This window comes from Heteronotia binoei, chromosome 7, assembly GCF_032191835.1.
Source record: "Heteronotia binoei isolate CCM8104 ecotype False Entrance Well chromosome 7, APGP_CSIRO_Hbin_v1, whole genome shotgun sequence".
Lineage (NCBI taxonomy): Eukaryota > Metazoa > Chordata > Lepidosauria > Squamata > Gekkonidae > Heteronotia > Heteronotia binoei.
This window is the reverse complement of record NC_083229.1, coordinates 87491395-87503526: the sequence shown is the minus strand read 5'-3', so window position 1 is coordinate 87503526 and position 12132 is coordinate 87491395. Positions and strand designations below refer to the sequence as shown.

At 40.0% G+C, this 12132-nt stretch overlaps 1 protein-coding gene across 1 annotated transcript in view; it reads right to left on the bottom strand.

Moving 5' to 3' along the window:
- Positions 1–6591: 6591 nt before the first annotated feature.
- Positions 6592–12132, bottom strand: part of RAB31 (RAB31, member RAS oncogene family) — a 69348-nt gene continuing 63807 nt past the window's right edge. The window contains exon 7 of the mRNA XM_060244015.1: positions 6592–6767. Coding sequence (XP_060099998.1) covers positions 6670–6767 — 98 coding nt within the window. The 3' untranslated portion in view covers positions 6592–6669. The remainder of the gene's footprint in view (positions 6768–12132) is intronic.

The window sequence follows — 12132 nt, the reverse complement described above, 5'->3', positions numbered from 1 at the left end:
CAGTACCAACTAAAATGCCACAGTCATCTTAGGACTGAGGCAGCTACACAATTCGGCACCTATTTGGAGGTGCCCATTGAAACCAAAGTTACTTCAACACAAACCAGCCACTGGCTGTGCATATTTCCAATGTATTTGGATAGTGCTCTCTTCATGTATGAACCCTCTTGTAGGAAAAGTGACTACTTTTCAGAACTGAAACAAACATTAGTTGCAAGAAGACATTCATGTATCCAAATGTATTCTGGGATGTGGCCAGTTCTTCACATTGACACAAACCAAATTAATCTGAAGAGAAGCTGGCAAATCCTCATTATCCCTTTGTCTCCCATTCTCTGCTTTCTTACATTATGATACATATATACAGAAATAATGTCTTTAGAGAATTTTGCTGAGCTTGAAGTTTACATTCCCTTAAAATATGCCTATAGGAGATTCCAAAGCAGAGAGTTTTCACTGGAAATAAACACTAGAGGATGAACAGGCATCAGAAAAACTGGGACACAGCAGCTGGTATGTCTGCCTCCTGGTGCCTGAGGGCAGCAAATGCCCAAGCAATGCTATCTTATTCTGTAAACGATTTGAAAGCTGTGGTCCTATAAGCTTTCTGTTTTCTGGTGCACTCTAGAAAAATTAGGCTGCCATGAAACATAACTCAATATAACAACAATGCACTAAACACTGACTAAATATATATATTTTCTTTAGTTCTGTAAAAAAAATGGTATGGTTCAGTTGGCATTACTTATCAATTAGTCTTCCCCACCACGTTGATTTGCTAACCAGTTCCATAAAAGCATGCAAATGCAGCTACAATATATCTAATTACTACCTTCCCTCCAAAAAGCAATATTCTGTTGCCTTGTTATGAGGTTTCAAGTAAACTGCCATATAATACATTTTACAAAGTAAATATACTGAACTTAGAATAATTTTGGATCAGATTTGGATTTATGTACATTGTGTGCTGCTTCATTTTACAATAATATTTAATGCAAAAAGGGTGTGTATAATTTCATTTACATTGCCACCATGAAAAATATAATTAAAGTACTCTTGTTTCTAACTCTGACAAAATTAATTTGATATCTATATGCTTTAACTCCAAATTGTAGCCTAACTGAAGAACCCTCTCCATTCTTTGTGGAATCTAATTAACATTTGCACAAAATCATAATTTAGAGGATATCAGTTTTTATTCTCTTACCACAGTTAGTAAAAAATGATATGACTCGTTTTACTGCTTTTTTTTTTGTTAACCTTGCTAGGAGAAATAAGAACTTTTCATTGAACACAAAACACACCTCTGGTGGGAATTATTCCACTGCGAAGAAGATGTATATACAGATTCAGCTCAGGAAATATTATTTAGGATTCATCTTAGATGTAGACACCATTAGGCAAATGTTTATGGTTTTGTAAGTTAGCAGTTTTGTCTCCATAGCAGACTGTCTTTACCAAAAGTCATATGGCAATATAATCTGTAAGAGTAAATAACCAAGCTATGATCTAGAATCATGAGGTTATTTCAACTCATGCATGGGTTGTTAAAGTACCACAAGACATTCATTTTCACTGTTGCAAATGAACACTACCCTTAATTAAGAAAAAATTTAGATTCCCCCTCTCTTTCACAACTCCTGCCCCATTCCAAGATCCTTGAAAGTCAGGAAGCCCTCCAAAGCAGTAAACTATGTGGCATAGCAGCTACCATAGGGTGGCAAAACTGGCTGTCAGACATAGACTGCTATCCATAAAACAAATATGAGTATGCTGCTTACTTGTGTTAATACATTGACTCAAACAATGGATCAATATTGTGCGTTGTCTCTGCTTAATGTGTTCATGGGGTATCGGAAAATGCACTTCTGATGTTTTGTAAACCTTATGTTATTTCTAAGCTAGTTGCATTTATAAAGAGTCCTAATACAATGCATATCAATTATTGCTCAGTTTTTTTAGCATCCAGCAGCTTCAAGAGTGACACAAGTGACCTTTAAAAACAAGTGTATATTACAAAAGCTATCCTTAATATCAAGGACATGTATTTGCCTTTCCCAAGCAGGCACAATACTATGGCATTGCACCTAGTTTTTAAGCCTCAAGGCAGCTCTGGTTTTAGCCTTGATTCTCAGGCATCAATTGAGCAACAAAATAATGAATGGTAAAATCTATTTTGGTAACTTCCCCCCCCCCCCTCACTTAATACCATTATGAAGCCAGTAGTATTTACCAGCCACATGAGCAATATTTTTGTTTTGTTTTCAGTTCACCTTATTAAAAACCTTGATTTGGTTTCAAACAATTCATTATTAAAACCATTCAGATTACTTGTTCAGTTTTGTTTCTGTTTCCACCAGTTTTAGCAAGAAAACACATGTTTGGCTATAACTTTCCGTCCCTTCTCCAAAAGGGATGAATTTCTCAGGGACTGTGGCCTGCACACAAGGGACTCTCCCTGCCAAATCTGGGGCAAGCAAGAGAAACCACATTTTAGAATGCCCCTAAAATTCTCACTTGCAGAGTGAGTCCAGGTGACTTAGCGTGACAAAGTGTGGACAATATATATATATATAAAACTGAGATGGGCAAACACCACATTAATCAGGAATGCTGGACTGCCACTGTACTACAGGAACTGGGATTTAGTGAGAAGGCAGTTTGTACAGCAGAGGCATCATTTCGCTGCTTTGCATGCTCTGTGAAATCGCATCTGAATTTCTCCTTCTTTCATTAGATGAGAGGAGTGACAAATGGAGTGCCTCAAGTGATCAGTCCTAGGCCCTGTGTTGTTCAACATCTTTATAAACAATCTGGATTAAGGAATAGAGGTGATGCTCATTAAATCTGCAGATGATACTAAATTGTGAGGGGCAGCAAATACAGTAGAAAGAGTCAGGATAAAGATCATTTTGACTGCCTGGAAAACTAATAAAATGAATTTCAACTGAGATAAATGTAAAGAAAAAAAATCAAAAGCATTGCTGTAGGATGAGGAACATTTGTCTTGTACATGCGAAAAGGATCTAGGGGTCTTAGTAGACCATACACTGGACATGAATCAACAGTGAGATGTAGTAATTAAAAAGGCAAATGCAATTTGGGGCTGCATCAACAGAAGTATGGTGTCCAGATCACAAAAAGTGATGGTATCACTTTACTCTGCTTTGGTTAGTTTGGAGTATTATGTTCTGTTTGGGGCACCACAATTTAAGAAAGATATAGACAAGCTGAAACATATCTAAAGGAGAACAACAAAGATGGTGAGGAGTCTGGAGTCCAAGCCTGATGAGAAAAGGCTGAAGGAGTTGAATATGTTTAGCCTGGAGAGGAGACAAGTGAGAAGTGCTATGATAGCCATCTCAAGTATTTGAAGGGCTGTCCTATAGAGGATAGAGCAAAGTTGTTTTCTGTTGCTCCAGAAGGTCAGACCAAAATCAATGGTACCGGACCCCAGTGCAGCTAGCGCACTCGTCTTCCATCTCACCCCTCTGTTTCAAGAACTGTGGACAGAGGGGTACTTTTCTCCACTCCTGGTGGCATTGCCCAATCATAAATAGCTTTTGGAGACAAATCTATCAAGAAGTACAAGAACTCACATCATACTCTCCTCCATTTACGCCCGAATTTGCCCTTTTAAATCTTTTAGATAACTCAAATATCCCCGAATCTGCAGAGGAATTGATCTCGCTCATGTTTGTGGCTGCTAAATTTGCAATCGCTCTAGTTTGGAAACAACACTCTCCCCCCTCACGACAAACTTGGTGGTTAAAATTGTGGGATTATTTTGCACTGGATAAGCTCACTTATGACTTAGGCCCTCAGTGTTCCCAACAAACTGCTTCCTCGAATTTTATAGAAAAATGGCGACCCTTCATTGATAAAGTTTATGCTGATAATAGAATCCCCAATGCCTCATACCACGCTATATTGATGTCCTGTCAATTACTTTCGTAACTGCACTCTGTAATGTTTCATGGTGTCATGTTTTGATATTTGATGCATACTCATGGTTTTCGTTTGTTATATCTGTATCGCACTTCTTAACTCAATAAAGCATTCCAAATGTTAAAAAAAAAAAAGAATCAATGGATTGGAATTAAAAAGTTTTTGCTAAAGATTAGGAAGAACTTCCTAAGTGTTAGGGCAGTTCCTCAGTAGAACAGGCTTCCTTGGGAGGTGGTGGGCTTTGGATATTTTAAAGCACAGGCTTTGCTTACACCTTATTAAAAGAAGATGGTAGCTACCATGTGGCATCTTCATGGGGAGGAAGCAAGTACAGCATTTGTTTGTATACCTATCTCCTTGTTTGTTCTTCTCCTGCCCCCCCCTCCCTAGCAGTGCTACATATCCCCTCCAAAGGGAAAATCATAACATTCACCTCCCTCCTCCAACGTCACCAAAGCTATCTGGTTGCTAGAGTCTCCAAACAAAACATTTGTCCCAGTGCTTATCAGTTACAGCGCCAGACAACTGAACAACAAGCAAAAAGGAGCTACAACAAACATTGCCCTCTCCAACCAGTTAGTCCGCTATGTGATTAAAGTACATGTTTTGAGAAATCCTCTCAGGTGCAAGATATGTGTTACTGTGTTGACTGGGGAAATGTCCCTAAAATTACGTACTGTTGTCATTCTCTCTTCACTTTTCTCTGTGCCCTCTGACCTTCTTGAACTCTAAGACAAATATCCAAGAACCAGAACACTAGCCAGAATGGCATGATCCTGAATTTTGGCATTAATTTTCCAATCTGTTATAACTATATCAACAAATACAGGTTTGTTTGTTTTAGCTTCTTCATTAGATAGTATCTGAATGTATGTCTCTACCATTTACTCCATTGCTTTCAGCAGCTGAAGCCAGGACATCAACAAGACTCTGGAGTTAGTTTGTAGATATAAAACTGTATATGAGCTGTTCTCACCACCATATCTCATGGACTATAACCTAGTGCATGTTATTAATGCACTTACTCAGATATAGCATCAAAATGCTAGGGCAATGACCCCTAAGGCTGTTTGCTGTAAAAGCCACATTATACGTCCTGTTATGAAAATGGTCCATGTGAAGAGAGCTGGGTACACTCTTATATTGGTTTAAGTCCAGTCGCTGAAGCAGAATTGGACAAGACAAGGAATCAGAGATACACTAACACATAAAGACCACTTCAATTCATAATATTAAACAACACAGCAGGAAAGACACAACTGTTGTCAAACTCCACTAGCATCATATACCTGCCACTTGAAGTTGAATGCAGTAATGTACTTGGAATGGAAGGTACTCCATTCTGTTTCATTATGGCTTTTGTTGTCATTTTTATTGAGACAACTGGAAACTAAATTCAAATATTTGGTGTTCTAAATGCCAAGTCCTCTCTCCTTTCTTGTCAGTCATCCTAATGTAATTCAAACAAATTGTTATATTTGCAATGTTTTTTGTCTCTTCAAATACTGAAAAACAAAATCAATGGCTTCAATCTAAAATTCCCAGAGTTTAATCATCTGTTTTTTCCATTTACTAGATTAATTTTATCCATTTTGTGTTCAATGTACTACCCAACTGCTCTGAAAAAAAAAAGCCAAAGAAAATCAGAGCTGGTAGGAAAGATGAGAAAATAGTATATCCCTTTCAGTTAGTACAAATTTTATGTACTATATTTACATATATAAATGTTCTAGAACAGGGTGAAGTAATTAAAAGTAAGTGTGAGTTTTGTACAAAATTTAACATGTACCATGCCAACCTATTTTGAAACAAAAGGTTACTTAAAATAGCCATTGGTTTGGACAATACATTCCAATAATCCAAGAAAATTATTTAGACCAGGGGTGTCAAACTCATTTGTAATGGGGGCCAGATCTGACATAAATGAAAACTTATTGGGCAGGGCCATGTGTGTCATAAAATGTAATGTTTATAAAAACTTTATAAAGGAAAAAGATTTTTTTTAAACTTAAAATATGCTTAAAACATTAGCATTCTTGCAATATTTTGTGTAACTGTCTCTGATAACTGACACCTTTTGCTCTGAATTATTGCATCAAAATCTGGAGACACTGTCTGTGCTGTAGCAATCTTGAGTATGCTGTTCAGGTTTTGTTCAGGTGCATATCTGTAATTTGCAAACCTACTTGTGATTTATTGACATTCATTACAGAAATTTTATGGTCAATGTTTTGAGCCCAAGACCCAGGGGGAAACATGAAATGGCTGGGCATTTTGACCTTTTGTACATAAGTTGTTTCCTGTGCTGGTCAGCCAGTAGAGAAAACAGAGGTTTTGCTCTGTAGCTCCTGTGTGATTGAGCAAGCCTGGCAAAACAAGCTGTGATGCAAAAAGAAGCAAGAGAAAGAAGGAAGCAGATGACCATGAGTTGCTCGTGGGCCTGATATGAGCCCTCTGAGAGCCTGATCTGGCCCTCGGGTCGCACGTTTGACACCCCTGATTTAGACAGTTGGTTACAAAAGTGGACAGTCCAATTGAATTTTACAGAACTCATTTGGAAACCTTTCCACTATTATTCGTTGTATTTTTACCAAATGGTAACACAGAACTTAATGCTTTTAAGCAAGGTACTTGGTCACCAAGTTTCTGAAGTCCATTGCTCAATAAATAAGCAAATGATGTTGTTTTATTTTCAAGTAAATCAAACCTGATCAGGTTGGTTTAACAGCACCGCCTAGTCGTTTGTGCAGTCTGCTTCCCAAGTTTGATTGTTCCACTACTGCCATTTTCATGAGTTTCCAAGGGAGGGATCTTTCGACCTGGAAGTGTCCGGGGGGGGGGGGGGGAGGAAAGAAAGCAGTTCAAAGCTTTATATGCTGTAGGATTGCTGTTCTCTTATATACAAGAAGCACCCTTCATGGCCAGGGAAGGCACATTCTGAACACTCATCTGCTCATTATAAAATCCACAAAGAATATCCCCAATTCACTAAATTCTATATATACATAAAGGTCACTGGAGCAGCAGACATTTAACCCCATGAAAATGCTTAAAATCACATCACTGTACATGCGTAGAGGAGAGCCAGATTATATCCGCTGACCCAGACTCCAACTCCTGCATTTTCAACCCAGTATCTACAATGAAGTGTACACATATAGGCCCCTTCATGTGATTAGGAATGCTGAAAAAAGCATGGGTGTACATGCATAGAATGTGTAGAAAGAGCTAAAGTTACAGAAATAAAATAGCTGAGGAAAAATACAAGTAATTTTTTAAAAGGTAATCCCCTGTGCAAGCACCAGTCATTTCCAACTCTGGGGTGACATTGCATCACAACGTTTTCATGGCAGACTGTTTTACATGGTGGTTTGCCATTGCCTTCCCCAGTCATCTACACTTTCCCCCCCCCCCCAGCAAGCTGAGTACTCATTATACTGACCTCAGAAGGATAGAAGGCTTCAGCCAGCTACCTGAACCCAGCTTCTGCTGGGATTGAACACAAGTCGCCAGCAGAGAGCTTGGACTGCAGTACTGCAGCTTTAGCACTCTGCGTCACAGGACCTCCTAGGTAATACCGTTTTACGAAAGAAAACAGTTTACATTTCCTCATGAAATTTTGTAGGATTCCACCAGAGGATGTTTAATAATATTAAATAATAAAATAGATTTTTCTGGCTGCATTTGAAGTAACAACTCAACTTCTCTGTGAAAAGCACCTGTCTGCCTTGTTGCTGTGCTCGTTTTCTCCCCTCCTTTCTTCCCTGGCACCCAGAGAAGGGTTGCCAGGTCTTACCTGGCTGACAGTGGGGAAGGTGGGGGAGGCTGCCAGTGGGGGTGCCATAGAATTTTTACCCAAATGCTAGAGCATCCCCTCACGTGATGACATCACTTCCGGGTGATGTAATCACACCGGGCACATCAGGTGCGAATGGAGCTCTTTGAGGGAAGGGATTCCCCATCCCCCACCAGCCAGCTCTGTGCTGGTGAGTTGGAGGCCCCAAAACCAATGGAACCCTCACCCCCAGTGGGAGACTGAGAACCTTAGCCCAGAGCTTGACTGAAAACTGCCTGGTTTCAGAAGCTTTCGTTCAAGCTGTAATTTGTTGCAACTTCTAAATGTTGGTTATCAAACTGCAGTTTGTTTCTTGACCACAATTCAGAACTCAAACCAGTTTAGAATCCTGATTTCTGGAGTGCAAACAAACTCCTCATGCTCACATTCAGATAACACAACAAACTGCTCACAATGGAAGTAGAAAGGGCAGCAGCCAAATACATCAACAAGCCATGTTCATGCCCATCAGTTTGTCATGACTTATGAATGCAGTCCAAGTGACTTATATAGCTATACCAGGGGAAAAATGACTCTGGATAGAGCATTAAAATGTTCAGGCACAAAAAGGAAATCTATACAGGGAGTCTTGCTCTTCGCAATATATTTTATGTTGTTGCTAGCTAAATCAATGTTCTGTCATCTGGATTTTAAGTCTAACATATACATAGGAATGATACCATGTATAAACTCCACAACTGAAAGAGAAGTTTTAGAAATAATATTTTAATACATCTATCTTCTGTTTCTGATCGATGGCCATTTATATTTTAAATTTATATATATGTATGTGTGTGTGTGTTTAATATAAAAAATATTAGGGAGAGACCTAAGGGAGGAGAGACCTAAAATGAATCAAATGTGACATAGTATCAGTAAAAAACAACACAACTGAAACCTACAGTGTGTGGATTACTGATTAGTGCTGTACTATGATCAGGGAGGCCCAGGTTTGAATCCTCATCTGCCATGGACGCTTGTTGGGGCCAACACTTTCAGCCTGACCTACCTCACAGGCTTTCTACTGAGGGAATAAAAGGTAGGTGAGGACAACAAAGTTATAAGTCACTTTGGATCCCCACTGGGGAGAAAAGCAATGTATAAATATCTAAATAATAAAACCCAATCAGAACTAAACAGTGTAAAAATTCAGAAGAGAAAAATCTGAGAAAAAAGAGGTAGATGTTCATTTGTTTACAACTCTGAACCAAGCTGGTATGGAGAATCTCACGCAGGAGCAAGCTTCATAACATAGAATGAAAGAGCCCAAATTTGTCATAAACAGTCTGACCTGACCACTGATAGTGGTAATACTTTGAGCAGAATCTTCCAATATACCTTAGTTCATGGGAATTGAGGAAGAAGGCTATAAAGTATACCAGACTTAGGTTTTTTACAGCTTTAAAGGGGGGGAAAAAACAGGAACTTAACACAGTAACAAAGTGTTGTTGTTGTTGTTTAGTCGCACAGTCGAGTCCAACTCTGTGACCCCCATGGACAAAGTCACACCAGGCTCTCCTGACTTCCACCAACCTCTGCTCAAATTCTTGTTTGTTACATCAGTAACGCTATCCAGCCATCTCATCTTTTGCCATTCCCTTCTTCTTTTGCCTTCTGTCTTTCCCAGCACTAGGATCTTCTCCAGTGAGTACTCCCTCCTCATTTGGTGGCCAAAGTATTTGAGCTTCAGCTTCAGCATCTGATCTTCCAGGGAACAGTCAGGGTTGATTTCCCTTAGGACTGCAGAGAGTGAGTATAAATGGGCAGTCTTCACAGTGGAGGACGGTAAGCAGTGGGGTGCTGCAGGGCTTGGTACTGGGTCCCATGCTCTTTAACTTGTTCATAAATGATTTAGAGTTGGGAGTGAGCAATGAAGTGGCCAAGTTTGCGGATGACACTAAATTGTTCAGGGTGGTGAGAACCAGAGAGGATTGTGAGGAACTCCAAAGGGATCTGTTGAGGCTGGGTGAGTGGGCATCAACGTGGCAGATGCGGTTCAATGTGGCCAAGTGCAAAGTAATGCACATTGGGGCCAAGAATCCCAGCTACAAATACAAGTTGATGGGGTGTGAACTGACAGAGACTGACCAAGAGAGAGATCTTGGGGTCGTGGTAGATAACTCACTGAAAATGTCAAGACAGTGTGCGTTTGCAATAAAGAAGGCCAACGCCATGCTGGGAATTATTAGGAAGGGAATTGAAAACAAATCAGCCAGTATCATAATGCCCCTGTATAAATCGATGGTGCGGTCTCATTTGGAGTACTGTGTGCAGTTCTGGTCGCCGCACCTCAAAAAGGATATTATAGCATTGGAGAAAGTCCAGAAAAGGGCAACTAGAATGATTAAAGGGCTGGAACACTTTCCCTATGAAGAAAGGTTGAAACGCTTGGGACTCTTTAGCTTGGAGAAACGTCAACTGCGGGGTGACATGATAGAGGTTTACAAGATAATGCATGGGATGGAGAAAGTAGAGAAAGAAGTACTTTTCTCCCTTTCTCACAATATAAGAACTCGTGGGCATTCAATGAAATTGCTGAGCAGACAGGTTAAAACGGATAAAAGGAAGTACTTCTTCACCCAAAGGGTGATTAACATGTGGATTTCACTGCCACAGGAGGTGGTGGCATAGCCACCTTCAAGAGGGGTTTAGATAAAAATATGGAGCAGAGGTCCATCAGTGGCTATTAGCCACAGTGTGTGTGTGTGTGTGTGTGTATAATAAAAATTTTGCCACTGTGTGACACAGAGTGTTGGACTGGATGGGCCATTGGCCTGATCTAACATGGCTTCTCTTATGTTCTTATGACTGATTGGATCTTCTTGCAGTCCAAGGGACTCTCAAGATTCTTCTCCAGCACCACAGCTCAAAAGCATCTATTCTTCTGTGCTCGGCTTTCCTTATGGTCCAGCTCTCACAGCCATACATTACTACTGGGAATACCATCGCTTTGACTTTTGTTGGCAGGGTGATGTCTCTTTTTATTATACTGCCCAGGTTCGCCATAGCTGTCCTCCAAAGGAGCAAACATCTTTTAATTTCATAGGTACAGTCACCATCTGCAGTGGTCTTGGATCCCAGAAATGTGAAGTCTGTCACTACTTCCATATCTTCCCCTTCTATTTGCCAAGGTGTGATGGAGCCGGATGCCATGATCTTAGTTTTTTTATGTTGAAGTAACAAAGTAGTAGCCAGTAAAGATAAGCAACACCCAGAATAACATCTGCTGTGCTGTCTTTCCCAGATACTACCATATTCTAAACTAGCTGAAGTTTCTGTACGATTTCTAAGGGCAAACTTATTGGTAATGCATTATTTTGAGAGATTACCAATGACCAACCCCTCCAGAGAGAGGTGCAGTTAGTGAACCAAAGCTTAACGAATGTAGTCCAGACAACAACCATTGACTGGATATCTAAACACAGCATTTTAATTATTCTGCTTCTTCCAAAGTTCAAAGCAGCTTCCAATATAATAAAACATGTTTAAATAATCAACTAAAGCAAATAATGAACAGACCCAAAAATCAAATTGCAACAACTGCAGCAGTTTTCATATTTAAATCTTTATGCCTTAGTAAATCCAGAGGGGGGGGGGGGACATAAGAACCAACGATAACTTAAAGCAAAAGAAACAGCCACATTTTCACCTAGCAGCTAAACACAGAAAGAAAAGATGGTAAGCGAGCCTTCAGGGGAGACAGAATTCCATATGGTTCCATCTCAAAAAGGCCCATCTGGTTCTCACTGTATTTTATGCTCACCCCCCTGTGAGGTACACTTAGGCAGAGTGGATATTAAGCTCCACAGCTGAGTGGAGATTTGAATATGGGTCTTTCTATTCCTAGTCCGGCATTCTGAACTTGACACTGGATCATGGCTTTATACAAGAGTATCTGATACACTGGGGTGGAATTCTAGCAGGAGCGCCTTTGCATATTAGGCCACACACCCCTGATGTAGCCAATCCTCCAAGAGCTTATAAGACTCTTTTTTGTAAGCTCTTGGAGGATTGGCTACATCAGGGGTGTGTAGCCTAACATGCAAAGGAGCTCCTGCTAGAATTCCACCCCTGCTGATACATGATAAACTCCTAGTGCTGGATTAGAATCTGGGAGGCCCAGGACACGGAGCAGGTGTCACTGGGGATGTATGTGCATAGTGGGGGGAAGTATTTGTGAGTTTCCTGCATTGTGCAGGGGGTTGGACTAGATGACCCTGGAAGTCCCTTCCAGCTCTATGATTCTTCTACCAACTTGACTAAGAATGGTAAATTGGATTCCTATATTGTGTAGTATATTTATATACTGACACTATTAATAATTATAACAGAATTATATTATAATGGTT